The sequence below is a fragment of the Carassius auratus genome, chromosome 7, assembly GCF_003368295.1.
Source record: "Carassius auratus strain Wakin chromosome 7, ASM336829v1, whole genome shotgun sequence".
In the NCBI taxonomy this organism is placed as follows: Eukaryota; Metazoa; Chordata; class Actinopteri; order Cypriniformes; family Cyprinidae; genus Carassius; species Carassius auratus.
In genome coordinates, this window is record NC_039249.1 from 24,718,724 (window position 1) to 24,734,504 (window position 15,781).

Here is a 15,781-nt window from a genome sequence, read left to right on the forward strand (position 1 = left end):
GGTTATGATCCACTGTGGTGACAAGGACACGAGACTAGCGCCCTAAGCTCGGAGATGTCAGCTTGACTGGAGCTCCACCATTCAGAAGATACATCCTGCATTTTTGACTAGACAGCCATCTACAGGCCATGCAAGCTGATGCAGGTCACCAACGCCACATTGGGCTTTTTGTGTGCATTTGTTCTGGGTTGTTTCCTCCCTCCTTTTTTTTGCCCACTCTCTTTGAACCCCCTGTCTCTAATGCAAGGTCACAACCTGGCAGCGAAGACCCTGTGTAGTTGGACATACCTTGGGATAAAAGGCCCCACTAAAGCTCTGTTAAGAATAAGAGTACAGTTTGATGTAGGTCTTTCATGTGGCCACTGCTCTTTGTTCTGGAGAAAATCTCTGTTCTCTTTTGTATTTCCTCAGCGCTGAGTTTTTATGGCCTCACATCTCTGCTCTAAAAAGCATATTCTGCAGCTAGTGGTATAAAATAAAAGCCGCATTTGGTTTGATACCTCTGAGCTTAGAGTCATGTGATCTGGTATCCTTACATGACCCACGTGTTCAGACGGCATCCTGTAACCTGTAGCTTTTAATAGCTCTCTTGATCTTCAGTCATTCCACTTCCTCCCAAACTTATCTGATATTTAGGCTCATTATGTCCTTATAACCCATGTGTCTGTCTGGGGTTTGTCCTCTAAGCCATCAGGTCATAATCCTGCCACCAGGGGGCATTGCACTGGGTCAGTGTGTGTGTGTGTGTGTGTGTGTGTGTGTGTGTGTTTGTGTGTGTGTGGGTCAGTGTTTAGTTGTACTATAGAAAATTGATATTAAAACTAAAAAAAATCCGAACCCGTACAGAGGATTGTATATGAAAAAGTTTCACAACGGTTTAATGCAATTTCAGTACCGCAGCTAAAACTAATACATACACACATTTATTTTATTTTAAAAAGGAAATATTATTTCACAAACAATAACCCAGGTATTAATAATTAGGAAGTTATTATTATTTGTTACATCAGCTCTGTGACCTTAATACCTCACAAATACATGTCCTTTGATATTTTGCTATCATCATCTATTATTTTTAGTAACAACTTTTTACAAAACTAGTTTGCAATCATTTAAAATAACTTGATTACACAAAAACAATAAAGTCTATGCCATGTCCTCGTTTAAATAGGTAGGTAAACGTGTGTTTGTGTGTGTGTGTGTGTGTCTGAAAGGATATGAGCTCATCAGATAAGTGATTCGATAGATGTTCCTGGTTTGAGTCTGATGCTGAACAGAGACATGTCCACCTCTTTATCAGTTTAGGACGAGGGAACGAGCCTCTTTATCTGTTTAGGCTGCTGATATTTACCTCCGACTTCAGAGCCCTAAATCCTGAAGCCTACAAAAGAGCAGAGACCCACGCCTTTCATCTGTCAGTTAGACTACAAGAAAACCTCATAGAAATGTCTGCTAATTTAGACCCACATTCAGACTCGCAGATTTACGGGAATCTGTTTTATTTTTATCCTCACAGCTGTGGTCACTTTAAGAGCGTGCTCAGTCAACAGTCAAGAGCTGATTATCTTAAGATGTGATGTGTGTAAAGTAGAGCTAATCTAAGCCACACTGGCATGGTTCACCTGGCTGGAGCGCAGCCTGCACGTGAGCCCCAGACGTGCAGGTTGTAGGTCAGCAGACAGCAGATGTCACGTATAGAGAAGGTGTCACTGCGTAGGTGCAAGTCAGGGAAGTGGGTGAAGCTGCTTTTGTGTTGCTTGATGTCAGGTACGCAGTAATTGGATGAAGACTTGTTGCTCGACTCGTGTTTTGGCCCAGACATGTACGAAGGCTTCAAAACCTGAAGCTCTTCTCCTGGACCCTGATGAAAGGGCCCCGGTGGATTTATCATGTCTGGAGGAGATGCTCTCTAAATACCGGTGTTATTCTAATATAATGTTCGTGTCGTCTTTTTTGTGTTCCCTCAGGCAGGGAAACATTAATCATTACAAGCACATAACCGAATGCTCATAAGCCCACGAGACCCGTGGAGAGAGATTTTCCTCCTAATGTGTTGTGATGAATGGCCTTATAGAAACACAAAGATGTTAAATTAGCTTGTATGGGCTGAGATGAGCGTTCTGCATGTTTCTAATTTGCAGACGTGGGATGTGTGTGGGGATGTTGATGTGGAAGTGTGTCTAGTTTTCAGATTGATTAGTGGGACAGACTGTCTGCAGCACCTATTACATTTAACGCCGTAATCCACACAATCAGTACAGGTGAATCCCAGACCTCCTGCGTCTGTGGTGTGATGGAGAACTGGGTTGGCTTAACAATGTCTTAACAGGTGCGTCTCGACTGTATTAAGTTTCCAGCATTAAGTTTTGGTGCCTTGACTAAAAGCAAAATACAGCACAAAGTTACACAATGCAGAAGCCTGTTTCAGTGTTTTGCATTAGCGCTTTTGTATTAAGTAATATATATGCCTATATACTGTTTTGTTTGTGTGTGTGTGTGTGTGTGTGTGTGTGTGTGTGTGTGTGTGTGTACCTTTAAAAAATATATGCAAGTTAATGAATTGAAAAATATAGATACTTGAAATTTAAAATGTATAAAATAAAATGCACTTCCATTCAAACATTGTAATTTGAAAGAAATTAACACTTTTATTAATCAAAAATGCATTAAGTTGGTCAAAAATGACCATAAAAACATTTATAATGTTACTAAAGATATCTGTTTCAAATAAATTATTTTCTGCTGGACTTTCCATTCATCAGTCCTGAAAAAATATCATGATCTCCACCAAAATATCTATAAAAATGAAAGATTTTTGATTATAATAAGCATAAAGTCAGCTCGGATTATTTCTAAAGGATCATGTAGCACTGAAGACTTTAGGAATGGCTGCTGAAAAGTACATTTTATTATTATGTTATTACAATAGTATATAGATCTTTTAAGTTAAGTTTAATTATTGTTTTAAAAAAAAGAAAAAAATATATCTAAAAATAAGTCTGACAATCTTTTTTGCATATATATCGTTTTTTATATTCTGGAAAACAAGACAGTGTGGGTGGAGCTATCCAGAACAGCGCATCTGAAATAAGAGCTGGAAAATTGTCTCCTTGTGCTTCGAGCAGGCAAAAAGTGGCTTTATCATGTTGTATCTATAGTAACTAAATGTAACCAACAGTGTCTGGTGTAACTAAGTTTATGTCCAGTGAATCTCACCAGTGATTGGTTATTTTCACGGTGGTGCTCAAAATGAAGTTATATGCGGCAGCTGTGTGGAAATCTTGCGAGAACAAAGCAAACACGCGTTGCGAATGCTCCGGACTTATGTCCGTGATTTCTGATTTCAGTTCTGTCCCTTTTCATTTGTCTCTTTCATTATTTTTTCTGTGTTCTCTTCCTCCCAGCAGTGCATTCTTTATCTGGATTTGTTTTATGGGGCCTTCAAGAGTTCCTCCATCACGGCCGTCTCTCTCCTAAAGAATCGACTTGAAACGGCTCCAGGTTTAAAGTGGTACCAGCCTGTCGATCTCAACCACCTTGGACACATTTGAAAGAGTCTCACCCGGAGAAGAACAGAGAATAAATAATAATAGAATTAGAGGGGAAAGCATAATAAAGTATCGTTTTCTGGGAAGGCTTTCATCTTTCCATAACAATAATGTTGAGAATGGGACGGTGTTTGGACTGGGAAGCCTGCAGTGACAGACATGAAAGGGCCCGGAGTGGAGCGGCCTAGAGTGGGCTTTAAAGAGACCGATGGTGCTTCAGGTCAGCGTGTTCACAGCACGTGAACCACTTCGGCCTCCCCGTCTATTTTTGCACCCCTGTCCATTCATTCTCAATGACTGTGTCCAGCGTTTTTCTTTTGCCTCTCTTCCACCCTAACATTTCCCTTCATTTTCCCTTCTTTCCCCTCATTCTTTTCTCCCACCTCCAGTGCGCCTGTTATTTTGGTTGGTACCCTACCTCCCCTACGGTCTATGGGCAAGAGGCCCAGGAAGGGGAGCAGAGGGTACAATGAGAGCGAGAGAAGGGGACGTGTGAGGAAGTGGAGCGTCATTGCTCTCGGTGCTTGACGTCAGGCTCGGCCCCTCTGCAGCTGTTGGATGTGTTCAACAGCTCTCTGTGTTTACTGTCACGCCACTGTGGGCACTATTAAAACAACAGCCGCAGGTCACAACATTCAGAGCAAGACTTGGTTAAGGGCGAACAAGTGCATGGCATGAGAAAAGCATAGTCTAATCGCAATATTAGCAGTGTTAGAAATTATTCTCTTTTTGTATCACCACTGATTATTATGATGTCTTTATTAAAGAATATATTATTAAGTAAGTTTTTATTCATTTGTTTGTCTTGAAAGAAGGCTCCTTTAAACACTAATACTGTATTTATTGTATTAAAAATGCTTTCATTATATTATTTAATAATACTTCATTATATATAATATTATGAAAATGTATTTGAAGTAGTAGGAGGAAAATATATTACGATTAAGTATATGTAATGTATTACTGTATCTCTAACTTTTTTTCATTTACAAGATTATTGACGCAGTGAGGAAATCCTCTCCATTCCCTCAATCCAACCCCTCAATAAAAGAAAAACAATAATCACTAAAAAGATTAATCAGCTGCGGATTTAGACCAGTGTGTGTTTGTGTTTTTGCGTTTGCATGCCCTTCTTAACTATGTCAGTGGATGTTTCATTTCATTTTCTGTTTGCCTGTGAAAGAACAGACAAGAACAGCCTTCCTGAATCCTGATAACGTTCGCGGTTCAGATACACTCTCTCTGTTTGAGTCTAGAATAAAGACATCTTTCGCCAAGCTTTCACATAACGAGTCTCATAACCCTGTGCATCAGTTACATTTGATCAAATGCACATTTTCATTTGTTTTCGGGTTGGCATCCTAAGGTGGTAACTAAGAATTAGCTTCTTAGTTTAGATCCAGCTTCAGTCTGGGTCCAGCCCTCACAAAGACCTGAGATGACTGAACACCTGAGAAGAGCTATAGTAAATATAATGTAGAATCGTTCATTTTCTATAAACCTGCTTTGCAACGATTTGCCTCGTGAGATGTGCTATACAAATAAACTTGAAGAATCAACAGGTAAATAAACATAGCAGTCTTTTGAGCGTTTCATTCTTTTTGCGCACAAAAAAATCCACCATTCTAATTTCCTTTCTGTCTCTTTTTTTAAAGTACAAGTCAATCCACTTACTCATTTGTTTTCCACCCCTCCCTCGCTCTTTATCCTCTATCTCCCCCCTCCTCTCTTTGCTTCAGCACTTATGGGGCTTTAGGGGAGTCTAGCTCTGGGTATTGGTCCGTTCGCCTCCCCCTCCTCCTCCCATAAGCCTCCTCCCCCCCTTGCAGCCGGCTGAGTTGGTACGGTCCTGCTTTGCATAAGTTGTGTGTGAGTAGATCCATGTGTAAGGGGCCAGCACTGAAGGAATTAGTCCCTTGTGCAGCGGGTGGATGTATGTGTAGGGAGCAGGCTGTTGAAAAGAGATCCTCTGTATCAGGCTCCACGTCTCTCCCAGTATCACTGAGGCTTTTATCATGTATTGCGCCTACCCCGTGCCAGGAATGGGCAGCATGTATTACTACAACGGAAAATCGGTGAGTGCCTTCTCTCCCTAGAGGGAAATGTGTATAAGTAAACATGTTTTTCATGCGCGCAGTGGGCTGTCGGGTTTAATGGAGTGGTGAGCCGTGTCTGTTCAGTGTGTAGAAACTGAGTTGAGGGTCTCGTTGCTCTCGGCTTTGCTCGTGTGTGTGTGTGTGTGTGTGTGTGACTGCTGACTGTGTTTCCATTACCTCAGTCTGAGCTGGGTCAACATTTACTTTCATTTGCAGTTTACAAAGTGTAAGTTCTTAACTGCTGTAGATACTTTAAAGCCTTTTTAAGTCACACGAAATGTGAATCTGAAATATAACTGCTCTTTGGAGGGAAAGTGACACTTCTGCAAGCCTGTCACAGTTTTTTTGATGAAAACGTCAGGTTTTTCTGTGTGTTGGGAGTTGTGTGTGACTGATGCTGGCGGTGCTTGTGGCTCACTGTGAGCTCTGAGCGGCCGCTTTGCTGAGACGGGTTCACAATACTAACAAGTGGGAGTCTGGGAATGATTAAGGAAGAGTCTGTCTGTTGAGGTTTGACTTTCCTGTTTGCAGATTGAGCTCAGAGCTGCAGCATCGCTGTTTCTCCATCTGTTTTTAATCAGCCAGGCATTCTTCTCTCTACAGGAATCCTGATGGGACTCCTAAACCTCTCCACCACAGGCCCTTTGATTTCTGTGTGCCTCTCATGATGCCTGTTTGCCTGGCTGCGTGTGGCTGTCCGTGTGAACGCTCGTGTGCATGTGTGCTGAAAGTTAGTCAGGTGCTTGATGATTGGATTGGTGGTACATGCTTACGAGAAAGAGGAGGGGGCGACTCGAACCTGCACTTGCGCCTCATGAGTGGGTGTTTGAGTTTACTCGGCTTTGCTTGAGGGGTTTCCGGAAAGATAGCAAAATCTGATAAAACTTGACATCAATGATTCATAAAATTTGAAAAAATAATGATTAACTGTAAATGGGAATGGTATTTATTTAATAAGTTACTTTAATATTTACTTTTAATTGCTTTGGTTTACACCCACACACACACACACACACACACACACACTGATTTAGGTATAATTAGCTGTATAAAAATATCTATGCTCTGTCCTAAATTAGATGGCCAAGTAAACATGTGTGTCGGGGGGGGACAGAATGTTCCACCTACTTCCTTCAAGTGAGACTCGACTCCCCAGACAATGCAAAGCACTGAACGCTCAACTTCAGCAGAGAGGGAAAAGTTTCCAGGAGATTTCCCCGATGTCTTTCTCTCTGTGTTTGTGCAGGGCTCTGGAGATTTCTCCATCTGTTTGATGAATTCAAGAATGATCCGTAACCCATTTAATAAGAGCCTGCTTATTAAATGTCTGTGTTATTCACATTATTACTGCTGCTTTTAACAAGGGCGGCAGCAGTCATGTTTGCACAACTATCTAAAATGCTCGATCATTTCTAAAATGCTCGGTCATTTCTAGGGACAGAACATGAGACCCCAGCTTGTGTTTTCACTTCTTTTGAGGTCATCTGACAGAGTCCAGACTTAGCTTTCCTCGTAGGCCATTATGACAGATCTCTTTGTTCCTGCACCACAAAGCTCACTTTGATCTTTTTATATTAAGTATTTCCAGCCTTGTAATGCCGGCTGGGAGGAAAGAGAAAATGAGGAGCATGTGGCTCACTCGGGTCAGAGTTGAGCTTTATGATCCAAAGCAGCGAGTAAATGCCCAATAAACCCTTCCTTGTGTTGCTTTATTTATATCTTGGCGCACGGATCTTATTTATTTATTAAATGTCAGATGCTCTGAGCATCAACAAAGATAAAAGTCACATTGATTTGTTTGAATGTCAGGCTGGTACCAATAGTTTTATGGCCGGGCCCTGGAGGGCAAGCGGCCTCCCCGGCTTTGATTGGGTTAGTTTATGACGTGTGAGCTATTTTATTTCCTCTCTGCTGTTCTCACTTTAATTCACGTCTTTGTGAGTGTTTGTATAAGGTGGTAGCTTTTCCTTTAAGATTTGCAGGGCTAATGTGGTGTTCGCTGGAAACGGTGCTGTGCTTGATGCTCTTTTTTTCTTTTTCTCAGATACATACTGAGCCTTTTTGAAGGTTTTGTTCTGGTAGAAACTTTGCATAATGAGTCAGCGGTGCTCGTCTGTAGTTGCTCAAAGCAAAGTGTGTGTTGTTTTTCTGCTCTCGAAAGGCTTCCACCTGTATCTGTAAGAAACAAAATGCTTTTAACTTTCAAACTTTTACCGTCTGCTCTTTGTAGACAGACTTGGCATTAAAAGTCAAAACGTGTCCCTTCAGGACAGAGCTGCTGTGTTCAATAGGGGCTCATTGTGTGCGTGTAGCGTGCCTTTTCGCCTTGATAAGTGTGTTAGATGGGAGTTGAAAAGGAAGGCCCTCGGGCCGCGATCCGACTCCAAACAAGTGACATGCAGAGGCAGGATATTTTCTTGTCACTCGCAGCCCGTCCTTGTGGGTTTGTCTGTTGTTCGGCCTTTTTTCCTCCCTCCATAATCATTTCTCTCTCTCTTTATTCCCTGCCTCTTTCACTGTTGTCATTGGGCTTATCCATATGTTGACAGTTTAGTGGTTTTTCCCTGTATTGTTGTGATGGATGTCGTTTTCAGATCAAAGGAAGGTGTGACAGGCGAGAAAAAAAAAAAAGAAGAGAAAAACTCATTTCACTCATCAGCGTGAGACTTCATCTCCATTTACTCACACAGGAACTGAAAAATAAAAGATGCTATTTATATTGCTTTTTGCCTCGTGACCAGCTATATTTTAATAACAGCTCGAGACGAATTTAGTCTTTTTGGAAACCATATACAGGGTTGCTGGGGTTATGAGAAAATCTCTAGGCCTGAAAAAAAAAGTGGAAATTAATTCTTTAAAAAAAAATAAAAGTAATTTAAAAGATATTCAAATACTTATCTAGCTATATTTCTCTATATTTCTATATTTTTTACATTTCTCTTTGCGATTGCAATCTCTAGAAATTAAAATTCTTATTACAAATGATTGGAAAAGTCTTTGAATTGTGTTGGTTAAAACATTTGGGCGCTCTAAATAAACACCATTTATTTTGCGTAGTTTATTTCCACATTTAATATTTTTAAAAAGTACAATGAGGGGAAAAAATGTAAACGTAGGTGTTTTTTTTTCACTTTTTCATTTTTAGATCAGAAGCTTGTGTCCAAGTGACAGCTTCTTAATTAAAGTCCTGGTCCAAGGAAGCGTTTCCTTTGCTCTTTCTCTCACACTTTCTTTTATTCTCCATCCTGGTGGTGGAGCGGGGCGCCGGTGTTTAGGAAGGTTTATTAACGGGTCGACTGGTTAGCTCGGGGTAAAGCGGACAATTAGCATTATCCGCTGCCATATGCTGCCCATTGAGCCATGAGGCGGAGACAAAGACCCCTCTCCCACACCGCCCTAACCTGAGATCACCAGGGGACTTCCAGCGCCGGGGTCACATGTGTGCGCCTGCACACCCACGGGAGCCCGCCGCAGCTTATGAACACACTCACTGCCAATCACATGGGCACGTACTGCCGCCTCAGCAAGGTGCCCGGCCGCACACAGCTGGCTTAGCGGACTGAAAGCTTTAGATGTTGATCGTAATGCTGAGTGTGTCATGACATGCTGCAGCCGTGTGTTTGCGTGGGTGATCTGCGTACATCTGAAATATTAATGACAGGGGGATCCTACCATGGAAATTAAAAGAAATTAATATTTGAATTTAATTACTACAATACTTGACAGTGCATTGGATATTAATTTCGTATTTGTGATCTTTTTTTTTATTAAATGTATTTTATTTTACAATTCTGTTCTGCTAAGTATTTCTCTACAGTGTGATTAACTATGAATTTATAGTTAATAATAAATTATTGAGTTATTAAAAATAAATCAAATACATTTCAGATTTTATGTAGTTTAGTAAAGAATTGTATTGATGCCTTGGCACAGTTATTCTTTTATTAAATGTCAGATACTGACCATTAACAAAAAATAAGTCGCACTGATTTGATTTGGTGTAACTAATTGACAAATTTAAGACAAATTAAAGATGATGTTTAAACAATGTAATTTAGTAAAGAATTATAACAGTTAATTTCAGGGCAGGTGTTAATTCTGTTTAAATTTCTATGGCCTTTTACACACCTGATGGTTTGCCTTGTATCAAACGTCTAGTGTTTCTCAGAGAGTGTTAACATTTAATCATGCGGTTTGATTTGATATAAAGAATAAAAGTTGCTGTGATGTTGAGCAGTGGGAGCGGTTGTGTTTAACTTAAAGTAACTTGAAACACATTGGGCTAGACATCTGCTCTGCGTTACAGTGATTGGTTCTTACGGACATGACGGGACGGTCAGGTTCTCACTGGGTGGAATTTAAACGGCAGGTGACACAGACACCTAAAAGTGAGGGTCGAGCGAGTCTGCCATGCATATCGACAGATAATGTGCGAGACTTTTTTTAACATGTTTACCTAGCGTTCTCTTTCGTGCCATACATACTAGTGTTTTCTCTCTCGCTCCGAGAGGTTTTGTCCCATCTGGAGCAGATGAACTGAGAGAGCCACATTACTGGGCTGTAGCCTCATGCCTTTGATCCTCCTCTACTGGAATGGGCACTTCTGCAGCTGTAACCACTGCTCCGCTGGCCCGACCCAATCCAACCCCACAGCTCCTAAAATACTCTTGCATAAACACAAACACACATGCACCCTAACATATTAGTCCATTTGTTTTGATGCTTTTGTTTGGCGGGCATGAATGTCGTCGTAATTATATTACAATTAAGCGCTGAAGCGCACATTACGCTGCAGATAATCCTCCTTTTTTTATAAGACTTCTAAATTAGCCATCTGTTACATCAAAGAGTTTGTGAATTAGCCATATGCGTTGCATTGCATTGTTTGTGTTCTATTATGCAGTCAGCTTTCATGGTATGTGTGATTTGGACCGGGGGTATGAGGATATGCTTAATGACACCGTCTTTACGATGGTCGCTGGATTTTATAGAAATTACAAAAACAGCAGCCGACATTCCCTCAAACCTGTCTGTGAGCAGTTGTTCTTAGTCGTAATGTCTCATTCTGTTTTTCTTTTTGCAGGTGTATGCACCATCTCCCAGCTCAGATGACTTCAACAGAGACTCTCCGTCTTACCCGTCCCCCAAACCCCCCAGCAGTATGTTTGCAAACACTTTCTTCGGTCAGTCATCATCATTTTATTTGCCAGTTGCTGTTATTTTAGTTCTGACTTGGTAAAGGAAGCCTTTTTTGTTTTTAAGGTCAGAAACATTTTATACAAATATGCAAGTGCATAATATATACTTTGATTATAAACCCAGTACTAATGGGGTTCATTGATATAGCTTAAGATATGTTTGTTGTTGAACTAGTTGTGTTATCACTGAGGTGTATATTGATTTGAACTTCAATCCGCTCGAAATCGCATACTGAATCAGAGTAGGTACTAAATTTGACGAGGAACAAGCTTTGCGATCATTAAAAAGGACATTCTATATATAGTATGAATGAAATCTGGGTGTACGACATCTGCCAGACTGACTTCGTCATATTACCGATGGTGTCAGTTGCATCACTTCGCTGCCATTCACAACTCCCGTGGCTTCATGGGAAAATAAAGTGTCCATTTCAGAATTTTGGCAGAAAAAGTGGGTCATTCGAATACTTTTGCGCTTATTGTTTCATGCATACATCATGAATTCAGACATGCTACACTCACAAACTGTTTTTCTCATATTAAATAGTAGGGAAGTTTGTTTGTTCAGACGCAGCGGTCTGGAAAGAGAAAACTACTAGATGATATGCACAATGTAGCATTGCATTGTGGTCTGCCATATTTCATGACACATAGCTAGATGCATTTGCATTCATGTACTTGCATAGAGTATTCAGGCCAAACACTAAATGAACCGCTATTAAAATATGTAATAAAGTTGAATATTTTCAAGGACGCATCCTATTGATTGTAGATTTTTTTTAATTCTAAAGCTGAATCTTCTTCCAATCAGCTTTAGTTATATAAACATTTTCAGACCCTGAAAATATACGGTTTCTGGTATGTTCTTTCTAGCTCACACTTTGAACCTTTTTTTTTTTTCTTTTACTCAATTTGGAAGCCTTCTCTTTACGTTTCACTCACTGCCTATCATGCTACCGACGTCACAGACGTAGATAGTAAACCGACCATGTGTATTCCAACTTTGCCAATCTGGACTGATAAAAAAATTATCTGGCCATTTCAAGCCGTGTGTTTGAGGCTGTGAGGAATTTCTCCTTTAAAAGTTGAGGCGGAAGCAAGTGAACTGCGGCTGGCTGAATGTTATCTCAGCTGCGCTCAGAGCTTGACTCTGACTCAAGTGTAAAAGCAGACTTAAAGAGAGGCTGGTCTATTTGACAGAATAAGGAGTGTGGGGGTCAGGCTTCACCTCACATATCAAACTATTCTGTGTTTTACCTTGTTTATCAGCATTATTGATCACAAATAAAGTCATCTTAGTCTCGCTCACAAATTTAAACCTTCTTTGCCAGCGTATACGAAGTAATTAAATTAAGATATTTCTCATGTTTTTAATGTTCAAATTGACTTCCTTGTCACTTAATCAGATGGGACCCACAATTCCTCTGACCCCTGGAACTCGTCCAGTGGGATCAGCCAGCCCGGCTATGGGGGAATGCTGGGAGGATCTTCATCTCACATGCCACAGTCTGGAAACTACAGCAACCTGCACTCACACGACCGCCTGGTGAGAATCAGATCAAATACAGACCTTGAAGTATAACCATTTATAAAACTAAAGAAAGCTCCTCCTCCTTTTGTCTCTGTCACAGAACTACCCGCCACATTCAGTGTCACCCACAGACATCAACGCTAGCCTGCCACCCATGTCCAGCTTCCACCGCGGCAGCGCCAGCACCTCACCCTTCGTCACCGCATCTCACACCCCACCGGTCAACACCGCGGAGGGTGTTATGGGTACGTTGTCTGCGCACACCACATTTGTAGTGTTGTCCTTGATTTTTTTTAGTCATGCTTAGGCCCGCACATAATGTGTGCGTCTTCATAGAGTTATTATAGAGAGTTAATCTGGCATACTCTATACACTACAGGTTTGGGGTCAGAAAGCCCCCCACCCCCCACTTACCTATTTATTCAATAAAATAATACTTTTAATAAGCAAGGTTGAATTAAATTGATCAAAAGTGACAGTAAAGACTTAAAAATTCTGCTCTGCCATCACAGAAATAAATAATAATAAATAAATAAAATAAATAAAAAGTTTTTTTTTTTTTATTGTAGTAATATTTCACCGTATTACTGTTATTACTGTATTCTTGATCAAAAAGATGCAGCCTTGGGGATATATATATATATACTGTATATTTGTTATATAACAACATTAATTAGTATTTTTCTTCACGCAAATATCACATACTTTTTTTTTTTATATCAGAACAACTTTTTGTAGTTCGACACACCTAGCACCAGCTGCTACTGGCCCATAAAAAATACATGACATTAATATCTCTGTCAGCTCTTTTCCGATGTGAATGCCGTATCTCTGTGTGGTCTTTGTGTAGCTGCTGCCAACCGAGGGAACGCCGCTGGAAGCTCTCAGACTGGAGACGCGCTGGGAAAAGCCCTGGCTTCGGTGAGATCCTTCCCCATTCAGCCAGACCTCGTAATCGATGCATGAACCATTTCACAGAACAGGGATTGACTTCCATCTTTATACATCCCTCCATCTTTTGCAGACTGTGCTATGGATAAAAGACATTGTTATAATTTGTAACTACTGAGTGCTATACATCGTAAACATGCCCCATGTTGTCCAACTTGCTTTCGGGATCTTCGTGTTGTAGACGCGGGGCGAGATTACCCGACATAATGGCGCAGTTAATTCTTTAAAGGACAGGACTTGTGCTCTTAGGCTGGGTATTAGTAGCAGTGCAGAAGGTTAAGAGATTGAATAAGGTCAGGGGATCTGTTTGTGGATGTTGCTGGACCTAAGCCCGGATAATTGTGCTCTTAATCTCGTAGTATACAAGAAAAGGAGCTGTACATAAAAGCCTGTGGATTATATGTTGGTTTGGATAATGAGTGCCGGCATTCGTGCGAGTTCCTAATGTGTCCCTGAAACTGGAGCTTACAATAACCTCTAAAACTTGCCGAGCTTAACTTAAAGACTTATTTAGCTCCCAAAAAATCCTGCAGACTTGCTTATCCTACAGTAAGTCACAACAAGCCTTTTTTAAAGTAGGAACACATCTGGACTGATTCAGCACTGTTTCGGACGGGAGCCGTAGACTCACCTCCAGGCCGAGGACAAGGACAAGCTTTTTCTAACCTTTTGATGTCGCAACGGTCCTAGCGCCCTCCCTTTCTGAGAAATTAGATGCCTAATCGCTGCTCTTTGGTTGAGGAAAAGAAAGAAGAGAAGAAAAAGTGTAATCAGATACTGTGGGTGAGGCCTGCCGGACCACAAGAGCACACTCTGGCACACAAACAAACACAAGACAGTGCGGCTGAAAGATAATCACAAATTAAGTCTTTTTGTATTTGCAGACTCAATTCTATTAGCATGATAAAGCTGTGGTGAAACGGACTCTGTCGGGCTGGGGTGGGGGGAAACGTCCTAACTGCTGCGGCTCGGCTCTGCATGCCGCCCATTGTGACACTTTTGTTTAGGATCCTTTTGGAGGGTTTGTGCTCATTGGGCCCCCGCTGGCGGCGAGCAGCGTGACTGATGAGGGGGCGGAGATCCGTTTGTTGTTTGTAAAATGAGTGGTGTTACACTGGAAGTACAGCAGAAGTCGGCCAGGACGCTCCGAATGGCTCCCTTCAACTCATTAGGTCAGGACTCATGACCATAAGAGGTTCGGAAGCACAAGGGCGAAGGGGACGGTATATATAAATATTTCAGATCCAATGCTGTTTTTCATGAACTTCACACAGCTCAAGTCTTTCTAAAGCGGAAGATAGTCAAACCAAGCACTTAGATGTTATAAAATTCAAGCATAATTGAATTTGTAATGAGTACATTTGCATTAAATAAGAAAAAAGCCTCTGATATCAGTAAATATCTGTTAATATGGCAGAGGATTTCTCTCTTTGTATCTCTCTGTCTATCACCGGCCCCCTCTATCTCTCCGTCTACTCTGAGAGATGAATGTACTAAAGCCCCAGGCAGGATTTGCAGAGTTGATTGAAACACAAAAGTGTGGCATTCAGGGTTTAATAAGAAGATTAATAATGATAGTATCCGCAGTTTGATGCGTTTTTAAGTCAAATGGACTTCATGATCCCCTGCAAGTGATGGCCCGCAACTTTAGAGCTGTTTTTCTCAAATCCTGCCAGATAATTGGGCTCAAAACCTGCATGTTTCATAGTGGTTTCCATCATGGGACCAAAAACCCATTTTAGCAGAAAGCAGAGCATGGCAGGGATGTTAACTTGCATTTGACATTTGGCTTAACCAAAAGAATCCCTTTTCTAGTTTCAACGAGAGAATTTTCTGAATTTGTTTCTCACACAAACAACACCGGTAAAGTGGAAAAACCTGCCGGTGGAGCTGCACTATGAGGTAAAGGCTGGAGGCCTTTCTTCTTCATAGCATCTGTTTGTTTATTATGGTGTGGGCAGGGCTGTGCCTGTCTCGGTTGCTGTTTATTGGGCACGCAGGGAGAGGCTTTATTACCTCTCATCCATAACTGAAGATGAGCCAGAGACGCCCCTCCACACAGCCACGGGCCAGACTCATTCACTCTAATGAGCTCCAAAAAGAGAGATTAATGACCATGTCTTCTCTCTTTCTCTGCATCTTCCAGCTGCTTTTCTCTATTCCATCTCCTCTCTGTTATGCATTAGAAGAGACGTTAAGGACATGATGTAAACAGAATTTGTGACTATATTTTGCAGTGGCTTCGAATGCGGCTCATCCAGTCATAGTTAAAAACTGAAACGTGAAAAGTATTATATCAGAATGTTATGACAGAATTCATTTCAGAATACTGTTATCTTTTGATATGAACCTGGTTACAAGCAAAGTCAAATAATGGTTATGTAATATATAAAACATTTGAAATCGCTATCGTTTCATGCGTACTGTCACCATGCTGTAAGATTCTGGACACATGGC

The 15,781-nt window shown here is 41.1% G+C and overlaps 1 protein-coding gene across 7 annotated transcripts in view; it reads left to right on the forward strand.

The window, feature by feature from the left end:
* LOC113106301 (transcription factor 12-like) overlaps window positions 1–15,781 on the forward strand; it is a 113,438-nt gene that overhangs the window by 82,743 nt on the left and 14,914 nt on the right. For 4 of the 7 annotated variants that reach the window (XM_026268060.1, XM_026268062.1, XM_026268063.1 and 1 more), the window contains exons 9-12: window positions 10,728–10,827; window positions 12,249–12,388; window positions 12,474–12,618; window positions 13,224–13,294. In XM_026268060.1, the coding sequence (XP_026123845.1) occupies window positions 10,728–10,827; window positions 12,249–12,388; window positions 12,474–12,618; window positions 13,224–13,294 (456 nt within the window). Of the gene's footprint in view, window positions 1–5,405; window positions 5,624–10,727; window positions 10,828–12,248; window positions 12,389–12,473; window positions 12,619–13,223; window positions 13,295–15,781 lie in introns of those variants that run through there. The other 3 variants (XM_026268065.1, XM_026268066.1, XM_026268061.1) reach the window with 3 other exon arrangements.